The sequence below is a fragment of the Rhipicephalus sanguineus genome, chromosome 3, assembly GCF_013339695.2.
Source record: "Rhipicephalus sanguineus isolate Rsan-2018 chromosome 3, BIME_Rsan_1.4, whole genome shotgun sequence".
Lineage (NCBI taxonomy): Eukaryota > Metazoa > Arthropoda > Arachnida > Ixodida > Ixodidae > Rhipicephalus > Rhipicephalus sanguineus.
In genome coordinates, this window is record NC_051178.1 from 110,210,881 (window position 1) to 110,233,382 (window position 22,502).

The following is a 22,502-nucleotide window of genomic DNA, read 5'->3' on the forward strand; positions in this document are numbered from 1 at the left end:
ACACTGTTAAAATAAAAATTTTGTTTTCCCCATGCTCAGGACCTTGTCCAAGCTGCCTTTGGCCTGCCTGGCTTCTATGTCTTGACCTTCATGCAGTTTATTTATCCTTTCATTGGTATGTACTGCAGCCAAGCGATACCTTGTGTTTTTCAAAAAAAAATTTGTACTAGTTTGAACATATTTCAACAAATCGCATAAGCATATAGCACAACTTGGCCTGTTCAGATGAATTACAAGAAAGAGGCAAGCAGTGTTTATATGACAAATTGCAATGTCCAGAATGCTCATTAAAAATATCTGTAACTTCCCAATTATTCAATCTAAGACACACTGCAATTTGTGAATTTGAAGTAGGGCAGTCGAAAAGTCATGTCTAAGATTAGCACCAACTTTGAAATATCTGCACAGAATGGGTGCCACGAAGTAAATTCACATTTGCGTGAAGTTTCCCAAACTCTCCAGTCTGCTTCAAGCCAATGTTAACTTAAACGTCTGCAAATTTTTTTAGCAAGTTATGGCTATGAATACAGTGGTGTGCTAGCCTTAGAGTTTGTCTGAAGCAAATGTTGCTGCTGGCTTTATGCTGCATAGGTCCAGAATTCAGCTACGATGTTAAATGCAAAATCTTAAAAAGTGGACATGTGAACATTAAAATTTCTCTCGCAGCTGGTTCCAGACTTTACCAGAAATCCATCTGGACAGCCGAACCAGCAGTATTGGTCACAAAAATATGTTTGTGTATGCATGCACATGCACACAGCACATGCACACATAGACACACCAAAACTACAGCCTTGTACATAGCAAGGCCTCATTTTAAAACATAACTGGTTGCCAGCGCATAACAACTTATATTTTCCTCTCAACAGCTATGATCAGCTACAATGTAATAATCGGCGATACAGTCACAAAGGTGTTCCTGCGAGTTTTCAGTGGTGAGTATGGGGGAGCACATGCTGCTCTTAGCCACTGAATTCTGTGTTTTTTTTTATGTTATTCCCACTAAATGCTTTTTTGTTTTTTTTTCTACAGTGGCACCTGACAGCATCCTCAGCAACCGCCACTTCATTGTTATCATGGCCTCAATGTTCGTCACCCTGCCTCTTTCCCTTCTCAGAAACATATCGAAGCTCAACAAGGCAAGTGCCGTTTGTGTAAATTCAGTATGAGCTCAATGACTCATTAATTGATTGACTGATTGATTTCTTTCTGTAACTGAAGGAGCCGTAAGAAGCTCACAAATGGAGAAGCCAACAGTGTTTAATAAACTGAGCCTTGTGATATGTGCTCTCGAAGGGATATCACAAAACAAAAAGAGGTTTACCTTTGTTACTCAGTTACGCTTCTACGATACAAAAAGCCACTCTTATAGTGACAGGGGCTCTTCTGTCTTTACATTTCCAAAAAAAAAAAAAAAAACACGGAGATGAAAGATAGTTCGCGATGTTTAAGTTCCTGCACCACCTATTTAGTGACCCTTTTAGTTGTGCAAATGAGCAACAATATACTTGTATGCAAATTTGTTATAGACATGTGAAATACAAAAGCAAGAAAGATGGAAAAGTAGTTCAAGAATACTATGTTGGAAGTATTGCAGCTTTTACCTGAGCTTTCCAACAGCTGTATGCACTTAGGCGTCATTTCCTTTGAGGCATATGTGTATTGTTGTGCAGACTACGTGACAAACGCTTTTATTGCAAAAGTATTAATTAAAGCTGGGCTTAAACAAAATTGGCATTCTGGACCATCATATTTTTATCTCTTTAAAGGGCGATTGAAAGCCAATAAGAAGTCGCACCAAAAATAACACTGTAAAGATATAGATAAATTTAATTAAATTGTGGTGATTAACGTCCCAAAACTGCATGGTGGGGGGGGGGGGCACTGTAGAGGAACGCTTCAAGTTTTAACATGGGTGCTTTAATACACACCTAAATCTAACTACACCCAGCAACAAAAATTTACGGTACAAGCAATTTGGGACAGAGGTGAAATCCCGCTTACACAGGGAACATTAAAGTTTCGGCCTCTAGTAGCTTTGTGCGACCCATACAGTCACCTCTAAAATTGCAAGTATAAAATGAGTGGAAATTCAAGTTTGCCAGAGAACCCATGAACGTTAGGTCTAGTGACATTCTTTGTTCGAGGACATATCGTCATGGCATGTGAAGAGATACGGTGGTGCTCCAAGGCATCCACCACCCGCCACGGTGGTCTAGTGGTTATGGCGCTCGACTGCTGACCCGAAGGTCGCGGGATCGAATCCCGGCCGCGGGGGCTGCATTTTCGATGGAGGCGAAAATGTTTGAGGCCCGTGTACTTAGATTTAGGTGCACGTTAAAGAACCCCAGGTGGTCGAAATTTCCGGAGCCCTCCACTACGGCGTCTCTCATAATCATATCTTGGTTTTGGGACGTTAAATCCCAGATATTATTATTAAGGCATCCACCAGCGTCAATTTCATTGAGAATAAAAACTCGAACAAAAGAATTCGCTAGGCCCACGGTATACATTGACCAACTTCATGAAGCGATTGGACATTCCCAACTTTCTCAGTTATGATTGCCTAGACTATAAGTATTGGAAGAGTGCTGTCCCAAACATCATCACGTTATGCATGCACTCACTATCAAAGGGAATTGCGAAATGATTGCTGACAGCAGCACTACTGTACAAACCAAAATGATATAGCAAGCAACAACTTGCAATGCTGTATGTTCATACCGAGTTCTCAGCTTTATGCATTAAAGTTTTTGATCGAGAATTATAATTCACTCAACCTCCTTCTTTTTTCCAACCAGGTGTCACTGACATCACTATTAATTATCCTCGCCATCCTGACCTTCGTGATTGTGCGGATAGGAAACTTTGTAGGTACCGTGTAAGTATTCTGAACTCAGGGCTTCTGTAGCCATTTTCGTTACGTGCCAAAACATTGAATTTTGGTCCTTCGTTTCAGGCCCTCTTCTCCAGATTCTTATGCATTTGCCAACAGGGGCATCACAAAGGCTATTGGTGTGATCGCATTCGGTAGGCAAAGTTCTTCTTCTAGAGACACACTTTATCTATTCAAGATGCTACATGCCCTTTTAAACTACATGTATTCAACACAGACATATGATCATATGGTCCCCCACTCGTTTGTTTGCATAAGTAATTTTTGGGGAGGCGGTGAGTGCAGTAAAAATGCTAAACTAGCGTGGTATAAGGTGTTGTGTGAGGGTGGTTGCCTTTGTTTGTTATCCTGCGAGTTCTTATTTTGAGGCTTAGCGTGTAGTAATTACACAGGATTACTACAGAAGACACAAGGACACAGCACTGCAGTGTCCTTGTTTCCACACGCTATAAACCTTAAGATATGCAGTACCAACTAACCTACCAGTCTGTAGCCTGGGAGTGTCTTTGAAAGTGTTGCATTTGAATACTCTGGCATGAAATGAAGCTTTGAAAAAGAAATGATAAGGAATAAAAAGCAATAGGGGCGAGCTTACACGCAAGGATGCATCCTCGCAGCGTACATGTGCCACCACAACTCGTTCCTGCTATTTGCTGCTCTGAAAGACCCAACTCAGCGGCGATGGAACAAGGTGACCCACATCAGCTTGAGCCTTTCCTGCGTCATCATTGTGCTCTTTGGCATCGGTGGTTACGTCTCTTTCCACGTCTACAGCCAGGGTGAGTAAGTGCATCATTGGCTACTGACATCCACTCTTCCGTAGCAGTGCCCTGAACTGTGGAATGACCACTGAAGCAACAGATTCTAAGAGAAAAACGATTTTTTCCATATTAGTTAATTATTCTTCCACAATTCCAGAATCACCACGCTTGCTGCGACAAGACGCTTGATAAGCTAGAAAACGCACAAAAAGAAAGTGCCGGTGGCGACCCCACCTTGAAATTTCCGCACCAAATGCCATGACGTCATAGATTTTGGTGGTGCCTACCAAGTCCTATGCAGTTCCTAATCAGTAAAAATGAAGTACATTGTCCTCTGAAGGGGCCATAGGATTAAAATAACAAGTTTCAGAAAATTTCGTTGAGTCAGTGTCACCAAAATACAAAAAAGCTTTGAAATCTGCGACATCACAAGTGGCGTTTTCTGCACGAAATTTAAAAACCCGACTTTGACCTTGAATTTCTGCTATATTAATAAACCTATGATGGTGAAATAAACAACATTAGAGTTCTCAGAATACAATTTATCAATCTAAACTGATTCGTTGTTTCACTGTGGTGTCCCTTTAAGGCCTTTAATCACAACAGGTGGTTGGTTTTACGGTGCTATGGACAATTCTTCGTCAAAATAGCTTTCCAGATAACTTATGTTGTAGAGTAATGTATAAAAAAAGTTGCATTCAGTCTTGTAGGAGCACCGTAGAATCCCGAGCAAGCGCCCGCCCTACGTTGAAAGGAAATCTGACAAGATTTGGAGGGGGCAGGCATCGCGGATAAAAGTTCTAGATGGCGGTGGAAGAGTTGTTAAGAATACTGAATGCACACCCTTGCTTCTAATGCAATGCCTTATTGAATACACATGCATTCACTGTTTATATTCACCCTTGTCTGGCAAACAAAACCAGTGAATGAAACAGTGAAAATGGTGGGAGGGGATGGGGGGCGCTTGCTCGGTCATTGGTGCATATTCCAAATCTCTCGAAAAAAGGAATGGGGTGCTCGCTCGGGATTTTACGGTAGTGTGTTCTTCAGAGCAAATAAAACTGCATCAAAATGGTTGAATTTTTAATTTCTCACAAAATGCTTCAAAAACACGTTTCATACAGAAAAATATCTCTGGAAACCTGCTACGGCAATGAATATTTCCTTAGGGCCTAATGTCGCAGAAGGGAGGAAAGACCTTAGAGGGGTGAAAGTTTCCAGCAAAATTTAATGAGGGCCCTGCACCCCCTCTACACCCTGGTGTCCAGCAGCACTTGCACACTTACACATGACCACACACAGACATCGACATGCCATACAAGCATTCCTTAGAACTTTTGTAGAAGATTGTTTGGATAATAGTGTCCTTGCATTGATGCCGTGCTAACCACCACTCACTGGCAGCAGTGCAGTAGTTTTCAAAACACGGTGTGTTTAACTGTGGTTTCTTACACCACCTGTGCCAGAACATTGTTTCCTTGCAAATGTTCTACCTCCTAATGTCCCACTTCAGGAGTGTCATAATCACTAACATCCAGTCTAAACGACCTTACATGCACAAATGATAGAACAGCTGCTGTCATTTACGCAGCAGAACGAAAATACCCTTTGACATCCCCTTTTTGCCACAAGCCATTTCGAAAGTGCTATGGCACCCGTGACGAGATAGTCTAATTGCAGGCCACAAAGTTGCAATCCCTCGTCACGAACCTAAGATGTCAGGAACCGCTGGGGTATTATCAACCAAGTTATGTGTATGTTTAACAATAAAACTGTGTTCTTGATGCATAATTGCACCATCCACTCACTGATCTCATGTTCCAGTCTCCTCCATGGCACGTCTGTTTTATATGCGTCTAGTATTTAATAAAATAAGCATGTTATACAATCTAAGCACTGGAATCTGTATTACTTGGTTCCCTACTTCCTTGCCTGAAATTAAGCACCGTGTGATCTAATTTTTGCAGGCGACCTTTTTGAAAACTACTGCAAGGACGACGACCTTGCCAATGTGGCTAGGCTGCTCTTCACCCTGACTATAATGCTGACATACCCTATTGAGTGTTTTGTCACACGGGAGGTAAGAATGGTTTACTCTTCTGCATTCCAAAAATCTAGGTATGCATCTAGCACATTTGGCCAAAGTATACAAAAATAGTGACAAAGAAAGGAAATGCTTAGTTTGTGCTGTAATACGCAACAAGTTTGAATAAGGCAGGCACGCATTATATATAGCAGCATTTCTCACATGGGGTTCCGTGGAGACCCATTTAAGTAACAGCCACGTACTTCACGCTGCATTTTTTTTTTCCTCTCTCCGTTTTGCAGGTTCTAGACAACGCATTCTTCGTGACAAGGTTTCCGTCAAACCTGGTGCGGCACATTATCATGACGCTGTTTATCGTACTGACAACTTTCGCTTTTTCAACGTTGACCGACTGCCTCGGCATTGTCCTTGAACTCAATGTGAGTGGTTTTCAAGATACTCTTTTTTTTTTGGTGGAGGGGGACTGACGGCCTTGCACAATGACTTTCTCAATTCAGTAAATATAAGGTTTTGGCCCGTTCATAAGACAATGTAACAAAAATATGCAAGCAAAGTATGTGGGCACGCAGCAAGATGGAAAAATATAACTAGCATGCATTCTTCTTCAAAAACTTATTGAGCCCAACAAAGGATGTGATGCAAGAGATAACCAGCTACAAATGAGCACAACAAATAAGCACCTTGTCTCGTTATTTCTTGTCAAGTATTTTGTTGCCCGTACGAAGTTTTGAAGACAAATACATGACACTGGACCTGGCCTTTTGCCAACGCTTTTGATTCGGTTCTTGAATAAATGCACAATGTTGGTATCGGCAATAAATGCTTCACTAGCTATATTTCATAATTTCTTATATCCATGTTTCTTATATTGACGTTAGACTACATGCTGATTCAAGGTGCTCAGGTTTGTCAACAACACATCTAATTTAAAAATTTTATCGCCTCTTAATTTCAAAGGCTCGTTTCTCATTCCCAACCGCCGACCTGCTCAAACCAGTCTCTGCATTCGCTTGTAGTTGCCGCTATACCACATGAGCATGTTCTCGCCTCCTGTGAAATTTTGTGACTGTGTATCTCAACTCCACTTGCAGTAAAGAGCAGAAGAAAGAAAAATAATGCTTTAAGAAAGCTTTATCAAACAAACCTGCCTTCGCGATTTACTAGTTTTAGGCCTGTTGTCAATTCTCCTGTAATGAGAAAACCGCGGGATTCTTTTTGACAATGATTACTACAAGCAAGCTAGATGTGCCTTTTCCTGCTTACCCAACATGAACCATTGAAGACCTCGACTGATGACTTGAACTTGGCAGGTTGCGCGTCTAGCCTCAAGGCACACAGACAGGAGTGCCAGGCTTTTAGGAGTTGCGAATTCATCCTCGCAAATCTTTCAGAGATAGGGCATTGACATGCTCGCTACAGGCATTGCGAACTTTATTTGACACTCTGAACAACAGCACGACAAATGCACTTTTACTGTACAACAGCAGGAGATTTGTGTCATTTTCCTGGCATCCACTAGTATGTCCTGTAAGTGGTCTTACCTGTACAATTATAAATTATTGGTGGCCCATAAAATTAAACAGCATTTACCTAAGCAGATATGATCTGCCTTGAAATTGTTCTCACGAAATAAAACATATGTCTCTGAGAACAACTTAAAGGAGTACCGACACAAAAATTTTGGTGTGGCATTTTTTGCTTCAATGTGTTGCTTGCTGGAGGCCTATTAGTCATAACACGGCACATCGCTTGCTGCAGCGCACAACAGGTAATTAATTACAGTCTGTTTATTACCAGCCAGTCTCAGTTTCGGTTGTGGAGAGCTCTGAGAATAACAAGCTACCATGTGCAACCAGCACCATCTAGCGTGTAAAACGGCACACAGACGCACTTCCGCGCTGTCTGTTCTTTCGCATGCAGCATGTGCTGCGCAATGTCATAGCTGTCATCATCATTTGGTGGCAACGACTTTCTTGAGGCTGCCACATGTTCGCCGTGGGCACGGACTTGCGAGCAGCCTCCGAATTGTAGCATGCTGACGCAAGCACGGCAAGAGCGCAATGGTGATTATGATGTCATCATTTACGAGAACAGAAATCTGGGCGAGTTTGCAAGAATTCATCGTAGAATTTTGTTTATGTTCCTGGCTTGTGTCCCCGCATTTTTTTGTGCGACCTTATCATTTAGCTGTGTCATCTCGGAGCTCAGCCACAATGGTGACACCGTGGAAGCTTGCAGTCACCTTCAGGTCACTTTGTATGACGTCAATGTCGCAAGGTGCGGTGTATAGCGCTGGATCGGGCATGCGAACTTGAAATTCATATAAATTACCTTTCAAGCTGTATTCACTATTGAGATTGGGTAGATGATATACACATGTTCACGAGAATCGATGCCGCAGGCTATCTCAGCCAGAAAATTTTGTGTCAGTACCCCTTTAAATCAAATGTATCGCGCAAGCAGCAGGCAACAAAAGAAAAAAGAAAGAGAACAAGCAAAAATGCTCGACTGTTACATCTGTCCTTGTAAGAATTTTATTTGTGCTACATGAAAATAATCAAGCATCAGCACGCAAGATTTAGAACAAATGCCGTTGAGGGCCCTGAGCTCTTGTGTTTCTCATCTTAAACATGTTCAAGCGCTTTACATAATGCACAGTGTCCATACTGTCGGACAGCACTCCACACGTTCACAGTAACGATGTCTGTTATGTACATGATTTACAAAATCAAGGCACGTTTGGAGACTGTACAACAGCTAACCAGAACCATTGGGCTCGAGTACAACACATTCTGAAAACACACAAATGAATGCAAGGCACCATTTGTGAAAACATGGACCTACCTGCACTGCTGTACTTCAATCTCAACATAAAAAATGTTACTCTGGTGCTTCGAGAGTGAAACCGTGCTTGTTTGATGCATACATGCAAGAACCATAATTTCAACAGTTACTGACACTATGAGAATGAACATTACCACAATATTTGTTCACCTTTTTCGAAATCTGCTGGCTAGTTACAGGTGTGTTATTTATGCCATGTATATTCTGTAGGAACTCAAACTGAACATTTTAACTGGGACGTGAAGACATCTGCTGCGGCTAATTACAGGCATTTGAGGCATACCTTCTTCGTAATGTGAAGTTGTAGTCACTGTTTGTTAGGAATATATCCGTCACGAATACCATGATGAAAATCCAATTGTACAAGAGAGGCATGAATCGAGAGGCTTGTTTTTTTTTTGTTTTTTTTTTGAGTCGCAACTAGACAAATACTTAGTGAAGCCAACAAAAGTATAGGAGCAATTATTTGTAAGTCTAATCGAAATGCACATGGAGAAAAACCGACTCCTATAATTTGCAACTGCACTGACCAAATATGAATTTCAGTAATTCTGACAAATGATGAAGTCTTCAGCAGTAATACAGTTGAAACATGTTACAAGAAAGTTGCATAAAGCATAAAAATGCCTGCATTATATTCTGTTATAAAAAGCAAGTTTGGTAGGTCTCGCAAGTGATCAGAGTCTCCTGAGGATTTTGATAGCCCATCAGCTGTTTGACAATCTGACGCATTGCGCATGAACAATATGAAATTGCAAACACATTTTATGCTCTCTATGAAGCAGCGTGATTGTTGTAGTCACAGGAGACAGCATGTTGGCCACAGGGCTATCAACTCGGGGACCGGTATTTTGTAGCATGCGTTCTCATTCTTGACCAGTGGCCAAAGTGACGGTACCGCCTATGTTATCGGTAGGATCAGCTGGTCGTGAGTGGTAGATCATAAAATCAGCATGGAATTGAGCATACCCCCCATTGCTACATGCATATGTGGGTTTCATAGCATGCAGTTTCTAGTCCTTCCTGAATAAAAAATAACCAATCACAACTGAAAAGAAACAACTAAATGACAATGTTTTCTCATTTTTATCTTTCTTTATTGGGACTTTAAAATTAGCTCAATGGGAGTTCTTGCTTTTTTCCCCTGAGATAGCAGTACTCTTTTTGTATAGTATTTTGTCACAGAAACGCAACCTGTTCTCCAGCTTATTAATGAATTACCTTACACAAGGCATGTGTTTATGTAATAATTAACAGAAAATGCTAGGCCCTGTTGGGAAGAGTGCTGGCACCATTTCTATTGGAAGACTGGCTACGAAATGTTTGCGCACATTTGTAAATTTACAAAAGTCTAATTGCACACTTGCGTGGGTCTTTCATCCTGTACGTCATTTAATTCTCTATGTAGTCTTAAAACGTTCAAACACTGGCTTTACTCAGCGTGAACACATCACAAGAGATAGACGTTTCGCCACCTATACAGGTGGCATCGTCAGTACAAAAATGACATCAAATGAGAGAATACATCGTGCTTATATCTTGCCGTAAACATCCTGCAGGGGGCCACGATTACTATTGCATGCAGTATGATTACGGCGAATGAACCATGACTCAATAAATTTTCTTGGGCCCCATCGTTGCTCCCGCGCCAATGTCGTCGCATTGTCGAGATCAAAAACGTGTCCTTTCGTCAGGCAGTGATCAACTAATGCACGTGTTGCATGTGTGGCTTTCGTGACGTCCCTTGCGTGTTCCTTGAGACAAGTACGGCGTCGTCGGCCCGTCTCGCCGATGTAGCTGGCATCACAGTCCATGCAGTCCACCTTATATATAACTCCACTTTGTGTGTCCAGGGGGGTGCGGTCCTTTGGTTTTGGGAACACATTTGCTAGCGTGCGCATGGGCTTAAAAACAGTTCGAACACCCAAAGAGCGTTCGAACTGTTTTCATGTTGAGTAAAGCCAGTGTTTGAACGTTTTAAGATGAATTCCCCTGGCTTTTGGAATATTTTCTCACGTATTCTCTATGTAGGTTTACTGTGGTGTTTTCAAGTAACAACTCTTGGCAGCAAAATCCTGCTATTTTACATCAAGAATGAACAGTAGTAAATGTCGCTGTGAAAGTGGCCTCATTTCCCGTGTTGATTCGTGTACCCCTGCCACAAGAGCACATAAAATGACATTCAAGACTAATGCCATTTGCATGCTGCCACACGGATGTCTTTAACGGCACCAAGACTCAATGCCACTAGAAACGTAACGAAATCAAGCAACTTGCTTGGCTGTCAAGTGTCTGCTCTTTTCCTAGGTTAGAAGATATAGTTGCACATTACAAACAAGTTTATGAAGCAACCTGAAGTACTTCTAATGTTTACAATGGCATTTCTTTAACTATTTAATACTTGACAACTTTATTTATTACATTATGATTTGCAAACAAAGTAACTGCATTCGCCGCAGCTGTTTCACCATGGTGTTTAATGTCTTTAATTATGCACTCTTAGAGCAACAATAGAAGTGATGGCATCAGCAAACTTATGGTCTAATACTTTTATTGGCATTAATATCACCTACACAATGCGGTTATGGAATGTGTTCATGATAGGGATAATTTCACTACATCCATAACTAGCAGTTGTGGTAGATGTGCTTGTGCATGTATTACTACATTAGTAATTTCAAGCAATGCACTGAACAAAGCATATGAGGATATTGACTCGCAAATGTTCTTTACCGTAGGCAGAGCCATAAAAATAACTCTCATTTCATTATTCATTTGTAAGCCATCTGTTTAACAATTATACCTTTAAGGAAAGTGTCAAGAAAAAAAGCCATTATTTACAAGGAATCAAGCAGCATAGCTTCAGCTTCAGAATACTAACTGGATATGACCTGCATGCTTGTTCATGTCGTCACAGTTGTCTCTCTACAGAAACACAGACTCAATTACAGTTGCACACAGTGCAATTGACCTGTCTTCGCACCACACATTTAAGCACAAGCCGCAGCTTGCAACACCACGCATGCAGTGTAGTAGTACTTACACAGATTACAACAGCTCTAGAAACCTAGAAACTTGTGCATAAAAGTGTGCCTTGATGCAAGGCCTATGTAGCTCCCCTGTCATAGAGGGTCTCTTAACTGGGCACTCAGTACAGTATTATACATATGATATCGATAAACAGGAAGCCAATCAGTACTGCTGCTCATTCAACTCAGCGACGTTACAATGCTGTAAATTACCCGCCTGCAATTTTAAGCCATCCAAAACTGCACGGCAAAGCGGATGAGAAAGGGGGATAAAAAAGGTCTAACATTCTGTACTCGACTTCCCACCTCTTTTCTGCCAGGGTGTTTTGGCTGCCATACCGCTGGCCTACATCCTTCCGGCAGCCACGTACCTAAAGCTGGAAAATGGGCCCCTGCTCTCGTGGGCCAAGTTTCCGGCGCTCATGCTGGCGGTCTGCGGGGCAGCGGTTGCAATCTGCGGCACCGTGGTAGCCATCATCGACATCAACGCTGGAATCAGTTGCAGCCACGGAGCTGACATGCCCTACTGCACCGTGCCGGCGGCGAACGTCACCGTCTAGAATGCAGCAGCTGTGCGCCTTGTTCTTGTGCTCCGGCTGCGCTGTACCCGAAGGAGTGACGGATCTCTCCCAGCGCGAGGCGATTGACGAATTGGCTGAAAAAAAAAAAGATAAAAACATCAAGAGAACTGTAAACCTTAAGCTTTAGCGACGCGGAAACCGTAATCTGAACCCAGTAACTGCTGTGGCTGCCATCTCTCCACTGCGTGCCGATAAGCTAAAATGATAGGGGTGTATATGTGACGAAAGGAAAGTTGTGGCAAGGAACGCTTCCTGTTGGCATCCGTTTTTACGCACCGTGTTCACTGAGTGTGCTAGGATGGGAAGCGGAAATTCTTTGAGACCAACAAATGCTGCTGTGCCACCTCTCGTACATCCAAGCAGTTTGCTCAACTTCCGCAAACCTCTCAAGAGAATTTGAAAAATGTTGTATTATGCCGGCATTATGGGGCAAATACACCCACGGAGTCCCACCAATTAGAATGCTCGCACCATTATAGACTTCAGCGCAGCTAAACGTAATGCTTGAATGTGAAAGAAGTAGCACCTATAGGCAGCTTGGAGGGCAAATGGTAGAATTTCCAAAGACGGATCGCGACAGCAGCCAGTACTGACACTACTGAGCCGGTGGACTGCGTGTTGGCTGAACTTCTTCAAAATGTTGTTAACGTGACCATGTGGATATCAAGTGGACCGGCTGTCGTGTTGCTCCCAAATATGCGGGAGAGATGTTTCAAACAGGTGACATAAGGCAACACATTCACGAAATGTCAACTTTTTTTTTTTACATCTTTACTCTATCCATCATACACATTTTCCTTTCAGGTGCAAAACATGCACCATAAAAACATGCAAGGAAAGAGATAGATACCCTTCAAGTCATACGAAAGTGGAATGGGGTACACAAGCGTCATGCCCCTGAAGCCGGAAGTTTTTTTTCTTTTTATTTTTGCGGAGTAGCTTACTTAGGTGCTCAGGAGAGCATTCACACCCAACACCACTGAGCCCAATTTTTTTTATTTACGATGACAATTCCAAGGTGTGAGCTGCACAGTGCAAAATACTGACCTTTGTTTTACGCCTCCCCGCTAGTTTATACTAACCATATTTTATTGTCTTGACAAGTATAATGTGAAAGTCACACATGATGAGAACACATCAAGCGTTCTTTTTTTCTCTCTTTTTTTTAAGGGAAGGTGAAGTATACTGGCGTAATTTCCAATACTTCAACTGCCACCGCGAGTCTGGGTGGGGAAACACTTCGTCTTTCACGCTTCACCAATCACGTTTAGCAACTGTTAGCGCCTGCCATTTAATGTTTTCCCCGCAATGTGTCGGGGACGAGGTTGTTTACCAAAGAGTTAAATATGGTTGTGCAGTAAGCTGAGATCTTGTTTGCGCTTTGTTACGGTTATTCTTCTATACTGCTAACCGTACGGGGCGGGGCATATGCTAGTTGTAACAGTTTAAAATGCCTCCCTCTCGCGGACTTCTTCTGCCCTTCTGGGCACACTGTACATAGTGTATAATGTCTATTTCAAATATACCCTTTGCTCTTCGATCACTCCACAGTTGTTTCCTCCCATATTTTTAAAAGCCAAAGATACTAATATTACTGTGTTCTCTTTTCGTGTTTACAATTCATTCTGCAATTTAGTCATTAGTACCCAAATGGATGGATACCTTTGTAAATGTACAGGAGAGTCTTTTGTGAAATGGACCACCTGTTTGGACACAAATGAAAAAAGCGCAAAAGTGAGATGCTTCTTCTACAAGTGTGAAAGAGCGAGGTCACATTAATTCTGATTTAATCGCAGCTGGAGTGATAACTGTGTGGTCTCTTTCATACTGGCATGCCCTATATATATATATATATATATATATGTGGCAGCACATTTACAAGCAATGGCAGGGCACAAGGTACTATTTTACATCAGCTTGTACTTGGCTACAATTAAACTTCTCAGAGCTATGGCTACTATTTCTCTGGGACAAGTTGGAAAGGGATATTTGAGTAACTTTTCTTTGCCGTGTATAGGCAGTGCATTTCTCTTGCGCATTTATGACATATCCAAGAGCTTCGTGAATTTACCAGAAGCAAGGGCCTTTGGCATCTATATGCACATGTTGTCCATTTAGAGTTGTCAAGATTTTCCCCAAAGTTCCTTTTCTATATGCGCACGCATACGTGCAGCGAGTATTATGCAGCTTTATGTGTGTATATTTAGGTGTTGAAAGCAGATGCATAGAAAGGTTTGTTTGTGTCCATTTATTGTGTTAAACAGGTTCCCAGGTCTACATTCAGTGACAAATAGTAGAACAAGGATCCTCATTTTGAATTTGCGCAAGTTTCCTTTAGGGCTGGAGCAAGCTGGTCATGTATTTGAACTGAAGTTTGTTGTATGCATGTACTCTTGCTTCTCTGTATGCAAGAGACAAATATGTCATTGCAAGTTGCGAAAAGAAAAACTTAACTGGCGACAAGCGTGATACGATGTTTGCCACTGCAATGCCAGCAATATGCCGTTGGTTTGCGCATGACTGACAGGTTGTGATGCATGTGCTGGTGGAATTGTGATATAGGTGAAAAAATATTGGTGCAAATAAAATTGCATTCGTTGTATGTGCTGCTTGCGCCAAAGCAAAGGGCCTTCCAAAAACACTTGGATGGAACGTGTACAAGTGACACACTGAAATTATCTAGGGACACGCTACAAAAAGCTGCAAAAAAAAAAAGAAACATAGCATTTTGCAGGCTAGTATTGGAATGACACATCCGCAGTAAATAAAGTTTACAAATTTATGACCAAAATGACAGCATGTCGTATATATTAAAGGCACACAAGTAATTCGATGCGGTAGTTACTGTTGCATCACAATATAGTACTTATTACCAGTCAGGTAGCTCATGCCTGCACGTTTATACGACCCTTGGCAACACAATAGTGCATAGCTAGCACTTGCAATAATAAAAAAAAAGGACAGGCTTTTACTGCCTGCTTTCAAAACAGCTTGCAGCCATTGAGAAGTCTTTTTGTCTCTCAACAATAATCCTCTTCTGGCTTACATGTATTCTTTGAAGACTCGCCGCTCCTAGTTCTTCTATCAAGAATGACAAGAATGTAGGAGTGTGCGAATATTCGAACTTTCAAATATTTTTCTAATAGTGCTTGCTATTCGATTCGATTCACACTGGAATTTGACTATTCGAACTATTCGAACTTCCTGAAGATAAACACAGCCAACGTCTGATTTTTCAGACTCTCTAGGGACCACGAAATCGTCCGAGAAAACAAATTCACGTTTTTTTATTCCGCTCAAGCGGTCAAATCGCCGCAGCCACGTCCGAAATAGTTTTAATGCCTCCCATTACACTTATCAGGCATTTTGGTACACGCCCAGGCTCTCGTGAATACATTCGGTGCCTGCCTCGAACCCCGCTTAACTACACGCCAACTGCCAATTGCAAATTAGTGTCTTGTCATGAGCGCCACTGATACCAGCAAAGTGCGGAATAGATTACAGCTCTCACGCATGGAGTGTTTGGAAATGATGACGCGAAACACAAAGACAGTGGCGGAAGAGTGGACGACTCATCCCGCTTTCCCCGATGCGTGTGCACACGGCGATGCGCACACGCATCGCTGAATCTCCTTCGATATGCAACATTTGTTGCCGCGTGAAGCCGATAGTTTCTAGTTGTGTGCAGCAGATCGCCAATCGAGCTGACGCCGTGACTGCCGTCACTGCCTGGGCCCTTGCATTTGCCATGATAGCTAGCGTTCATTCGGATAGGCCTGGTTATGACATGGCCACTCCGTTCCCGATCGCACACAGGCACGGCGATGGCGAGCTGCTTTCGTTCATGAAGGCAACGCGTCTGTGTGGCGCACTTAACAGTCTCGCACAAAGAGGCAGCATGAACGGCGGCGCGGCACGTTCGGTTTATGCGCATATCACTGCGCCAGGCTGCATGCACTACTGAGCAGTTAGCCAAAGATGCTTATCATAAGGGTTGGGCACGTTTGCCGCTTTCTGCCATCACGCATCCGTGCATTTCCGGTGCTTATCCGTAAAGACATCGCGCACTGCGTCGTGACAGTGGCCCCTTCAGATTTTCGATATGTATATATACAGGGTGTCCCAGCTATCTTTAGCCAAGGGTTAAAAAATACAATATTAGAGGCAGGCGAGTGAAATCAGTTGCAAATTGCTGACAGCCACCTTGCCCGCTACAGAGAATTTTTTGTTTTGTAATTAACTAATTTGTTAATTAGGATGATTTAACTAATTTGCTAAATACTGACTTTAGGCAAGAAATCCTGCTTGGAAAGTTCGAGAGCGTCCTCAAAAACCCCAACTGCATTATTTGCGATAAAGAAAGTCTCACGTATACCATTTTTTCCAAGCTGCAAAGAAAGCCCGCGAAATACAAAAAGAACCACGTGACTAGCGCGCTCGCGCGCCGCGAGGATGCTGCCCTCAGCCGTGGTTTGAGCGAACGAAATCAGCTGCGGCCGCGACTCGGCGTCTGCGTTGCAGCGGTAGGCTGATAAGTTAAAGGTGGTTTCTTGGCCCGCGCTCGCTACAACTTGCACCGTCACGCGCGCAGCTGGCTGGCAACGGGCCAAGAAACCACCGCCCACTTATAGGGCTGCCGCTGCAACGGAGCCGGCGAGTCCCGGCCGCAGGTGATTTCGTTCGCTCAAACCTCGGCTGAGGGCAGCATCCTCGCGGCGCGCGAGCGCGCTAGTCACGTGGTTCTTTTTGTATTTCGCGGGCTTTCTTTGCAGCTTGGAAAAAATGGTATACGTGAGACTTTCTTTATCGCAAATAATGCAGTTGGGGTTTTTGAGGACGCTCTCGAACTTTCCAAGCAGGATTTCTTGCCTAAAGTCAGTATTTAGCAAATTAGTTAAATCATCCTAATTAACAAATTAGTTAATTACAAAACAAAAAATTCTCTGTAGCGGGCAAGGTGGCTGTCAGCAATTTGCAACTGATTTCACTCGCCTGCCTCTAATATTGTATTTTTTAACCCTTGGCTAAAGATAGCTGGGACACCCGGTATATATACACACACACACATATATATATATATATATGCTTCCCCCCCATCACACTCTGGCATTGTGGCAAAGCTGCCTTTCGGACTCTTTCACGGCCACAAACAGATTGACTCACAAAAACGCTGGTTCGAACCTACGAGATTATCGAGAGACGCGACAGAGGTGGGGGCTTTAGCTAATGCCGTTTCGGACCTGAAATTCAAGCAGAAAGTCCAAAAAGTCAGTTGACGAAGAGTTTCAGCATTCCAAATTACAGATGTTCTTATACATTTGACGTCTATGGGGCAGATTAGGAACTCCGGACTCGAAGGGAGTGCGCCTTTGTCTGCCACATCAGTTGGGCCTCCACAGGAGTTGAAAGAGAAGGAGAGGTTGAGGAAGTAGCGTCTTTTCCTTTCGCATGTAAAGTGTTGTCGACGCCGCGTTGGTTGCACCAAATCATGTAAATAAGTACAATTCGGTCTCTACATTGCTACATTCTTGATAAGACAACTAGGGAGCATTACCCCTACAGCGTCACCAACCTAGCCAAAAGAAACGCTTTCATGTTGCTGTCTCATAAAAATATGCCTAGGGATCCTCTGCAACTTTTTTTTTTGTGTAATTTCGCTTCGAAGTATTGAAAAAAATATTCGACAAATACTCGACAACTATTTGAAAAATATTCGATTCGATTCGCACTCACGTTTTATTATTCGAATTCGCTTTGCACTCAAAATTTTGCTATTCGCACAGCTCTACAAGAATGCTATCATGCATGGCATTCGTGACTTGAGACTACCGAGCCCGCGGCTTTAAACCATGATAAAACAAGAATGAAAGCAGTCATTGTTGTAGGACAAAAGTACACCCAAAAGGGCGCAACTGTTTTTTAGAGTGCATTGGAAGCACAAAGTTACACAAACAATACGTACCATTTGTTGTCACTTTACATCCACAAATCGTATTCGTAATACAAGAAGCAGGACCTATCACATATCAAAAACATCCTCACTAAAGAACACTCGCATGGCTTCCAAGTCAGGCCCTTGGACGAGTAGAAAACGAAAATAGTATGATTATAATGCAAATCAACAGCCTGCAAAATTTAGGATAGTGCATTCCCTCTTGGAAAACGTGATGTGAAAAGTGTTACTTCATTTGACACATTTGCAGTATCATCAGCTGTGCATCAGGACATGTGCAGGTACCAAGAAAGATATGCTTGTGCAGAGGCTGGCACACTGTGCCTCGAGGTTGCATCAATGTGTATCATCACTGTGTATTGTTACACTGGCCTTAGAAATGCAATTTGTAACATGCTTGGATTCTGCTGTGCTATTGGCCCCGTTTCAAATGTTTATGATGCATTTCAATCTTGCACATGTCTGCCATCAAAAGAGGCTGGCTTTGCCACATTGCCTAGCTGCTAAGCGGCCCAGCCTGCCAAAATTTGTAAAAGCAATTCAGGAGAGAGTAGAAAATCTTTACTTCAGAGCGCACTTTGCAATCTAACAAGTTAAAAGCTCTCTCAGACTGCTAATTTGAACAAGTTGATATGTTAATCTGTATTGGTGCAAATATGCAATACGCATGGTTTACTCAACTACCTCAAAAGTTATGCATGCTCAAATGCATGTGTTGGAATCGGGTAGCACTGTTTTTGCTCTTTAATGTAGCTGGGTGCTATTGTATACAAGTAAACCTCACTTCTGACAGTACCGGGCTGGTGCTTTCAAAAGCATCTATGGAACAGGTATTGCAAGTGATATCTTTAAGGTTCAGATGCAAGCCAAGTTTGCTCTCTCAAAACAGTCCAAAACCTTGTCCAAACCACCATTTCTGTGTTTACAACCAACTTGGCTGTGCTGTGTTTTGTGTTGTGTGACCCAACGAGACTTTTTCTCCCTTGACTATAATATGCTTCTTCTGTGTGCACATGATGTATGTTACCTTTTGCCTATCAAGAGATGTAATGGCTCAACGCATTTTATTGAACATCTTCTTGGTCTGCCCTATCTACACTGTTGAAAATATTGTGCGTTAACATAAACTTATATCATTACATCACAACATGGCTCTGTGTCTTTCTCTGTATGTACTTAGTTCGCATTTCTATGGAGGCGAAATTCTAGAGCCCCGTGTACTGTGCGATGTCAGTGCACGTTAAAGAACACCACATGGTCGAAATTTCTGGAGCCCTCCACTAAGGCGTGCCTCATAATTATATCGTGGTTTTGGTACGTAACACCCCAGATATTATTATTATTATTATTATTATTATTATTATTATTATTATTATTATTATTATTATTATGTATGTACTTAGCGTGCGAAATCAGCGGACTGATTCTGACACACTCTGCACCAGAGATACAATTTAAGGCCTACGAATTCAGCAAGTAGTGTTACAGCTCACACAGCATGACTTGCACGAGTTCGACAGAAGTTGCACAAGCAGAACAATGGTTTAAAGCTTAAATGCATTGTGCAATTTGTTATGCTTACCCTGTATGCTCTGTCAGGCGCAGTTAACAGAAATGCAGTATTGTGTATCTCTAAAATAACAAACAATTTTTCAATTAACCTTCTTTTACGCTGGCATGAACAGGCAGCTACTGTCAATGACAAACTGATAAGGGAGCAGCAAATGCAGAGATTATTATATTGTCACGTGGTTGTGACGGTGAAGCAAGCAGAACTCCAGCAGGTAAGGATGAAACACTTTATTGGGCGAACTTGTGCCCAGAGACAAAAAAGAAGTGATACACTAGGTGCAACTATAGCCTCGAGCACAATTGCCGGTCCTTGGCAATCTGATCTGCGGTAAGGCGCATCGGCATTTATATATTTGGCTTCGAAGATTCCAGCCTTACTGCTGGTGGCCGCATTAGTTCCAGAATAAATTCAACTGTTCTGCTTGTGCGCTCAAGCGTATCAGAAGATTCTAAAATAATCTGGAAGGTTCCCAGACACTCTGGCGCGGTTTATGCAAGGCATTGGTTATACATGTAGTGGACCGGTTAGATAAAAATATAAAAAGTAGCGTGCGTGGCAATAATGCCTAGCCAATCCATCTTTACCTATTATATCTGTAGCTATATAATACCTATGTGAACCATATTGCAGGGTGTGTAAATGTAGGAGTATAAATACACTCATACCTCATTATAACGAAGTTACATCTTACATGAAAATAACTTCGTTATATCCAAAAATTCGTTATAAATGTATATTCGTAACACTATGTATTGCATCACTATTTTTCATTTACTTCGTGATAATGGATATTTCGTTATATCCGTGTTCGTTTTATCGAGGTTTCAGTGTATAAAGCTTTACACAAATACATGGCCTTGAATTACATGCAGCATTCCCGACACCCGATGGTGCTGAACAGTAGCGTTTATTCTCTTCAGTTTGGCTGCTCCTTGGTTTGGAACTTCTGTACATACAAACATATTTTATGCTGTTGCCACACACTAGATGGCGCTACAGGACACTAGTCCCACGAATATTTTGTGGCAGGTTCATGCAGGCACCTGCTGCAGCAAAAGCTCAACACACTGCACTGGAGTGCAAAGATATTCAGCCAGCAACAACTGTAGGAAAACATCCATCTATCGTACGCGCTGGAATTCAAAGCTGTTTGGAGCATTAACTGGTAAGCGGTTGAGGCAGGCAACAGTACTGGTGGAAAACGAAAAAAAAAAAAAAAAAAGCAGGGCTGGTATAGGAGTTGTTACAGGCATCTGTAGCTGTACAATCATAGAGAGACAGAGGCTTGATTGAAGATGGAGAAAATGAAATAGAAGGAGATAAGCAATACGTTATAGCTCTATAAAACCTCATTAGCTCATGCAGGCTAGATGAATGTCATTCCCTCTTCGAAAGGGGATGCCACCACCTTATTGTATTGTTAGGACCCTACTTTATTCAAAGAATATTATTAGCTTTTTAACTACTCAAAGTTTGGATTTGCACCCGTGGGTGTCAGTTCGCAGCAGAACATCGATTTGTGACAGACCGAAACGCCCACAGAGTTCTAGTGACACAAGTACACAATAAAGGCACATTCCCCACAAAGCCATCATCTTGGAAAGCAGATAGTATGGCAACAGAGCAAACGCAGTGAAATTTTCCCGATTTCCATGTCGCTCATACCCACTCACACACACACACAAAAAAGGTCTACAATGTAGTATAGACTTTCGTCACTTGAGAAAAAGATGTTCTATAATGATGCAGTAAGCACAGCCAAAAATTTTTCTTAATTTACGCCGTATTTAGTTTTAAAATGTTAATTCAAGGATGATTTCAATTCAGAAGATTATAGGTAACAACAGCAATAATGCGCAGATTTCATTTTGTTGCTAAGTCACTTAAGCGTCAATCTTGCATTTACCTTTAGCAACATTCAAAGTGCAAAGCACCGTTAGTTCACACAATGTGAACAATTCAAGGGTTACAGTAACTGTAAGCATAGCACATCACAAGCAAAGTGATATCTCTGAAACTGACTATACTCGCACACAACTTTCTGTGCCTATGCAGATGAAGCTACAAAGGCAGAGCGTGTGTGATAGTGCCACTGCATATAGCTCTGAATTCAAACAGTAGCTTTTCTACAATATTAATGCAATGGTGTACTCAAATATTTGCATCATATACACTATAACCTCATTATAACGAAGTCACATCTGAAACGAAAATAGCTTTGTTATATCCGAAAATACGTTATAAACGCTGTATCTATGACAATGCTTTCTTTCATATACTTCGTTATAACCGATAATTCATTATATCCGTGTTCGTTATGTCGAGGTTTCAGTGTAATATTAAATAATAGCTGCAACAAACTCTTTTGCATGAAAGTGTTTTATGGCGAGATCCACCAGGAATTTGAGCCATGTACAGTCGCTGACCGTTTATTCGGATGCCGAAAATTCGGACATGCTCATTTATTCGGACACCTTCGCGGCACCGCCACTCGTCCCATTGAAGTAATGTAAACTCACGACCGAAAATTCGGACACCCCACAGCCCGCCGTTTGATTTTTTGGACTCTGGCTGGCTGATCGAGTGCGACGTTGAATGCCATGACAAGCTGTCAGCAATGTTTACAATATTTTTACTAGGTTGCCAGCACTGAAATGTTGCACTGGCTATAACTGGAGATCGTGTCAGTGTCAAAAATCCACGCAGAAGTTACCGATCTCGAAGGCTATGTTTGTTGGCCACGTAACGGTTGCCTTTCGGCTTTAGCCAGTCACATATCCATTGAACGGCTACCACGGCCAAACAGCAGGCCAAGCCA

General features: G+C 42.2%; 2 protein-coding genes across 2 annotated transcripts in view; one reads left to right on the forward strand and one right to left on the reverse strand.

Moving 5' to 3' along the window:
• Positions 1 to 15,066, forward strand: part of LOC119386947 (putative sodium-coupled neutral amino acid transporter 11) — a 28,863-nt gene extending 13,797 nt beyond the window's left edge. The window contains exons 4-12 of the mRNA XM_037654240.2: positions 40 to 115; positions 870 to 935; positions 1,033 to 1,139; positions 2,802 to 2,881; positions 2,960 to 3,030; positions 3,514 to 3,675; positions 5,625 to 5,737; positions 5,986 to 6,123; positions 11,898 to 15,066. Of these exons, the coding sequence (XP_037510168.1) occupies positions 40 to 115; positions 870 to 935; positions 1,033 to 1,139; positions 2,802 to 2,881; positions 2,960 to 3,030; positions 3,514 to 3,675; positions 5,625 to 5,737; positions 5,986 to 6,123; positions 11,898 to 12,137 (1,053 nt within the window). The 3' untranslated portion in view covers positions 12,138 to 15,066. The remainder of the gene's footprint in view (positions 1 to 39; positions 116 to 869; positions 936 to 1,032; positions 1,140 to 2,801; positions 2,882 to 2,959; positions 3,031 to 3,513; positions 3,676 to 5,624; positions 5,738 to 5,985; positions 6,124 to 11,897) is intronic.
• LOC119386948 (GATOR complex protein WDR24-like) overlaps positions 12,005 to 22,502 on the reverse strand; it is a 78,093-nt gene continuing 67,595 nt past the window's right edge. Inside the window, exon 15 of the mRNA XM_049413314.1 lies at positions 12,005 to 12,232. The gene's annotated coding sequence lies outside the window, so the exon portion shown is untranslated. The remainder of the gene's footprint in view (positions 12,233 to 22,502) is intronic.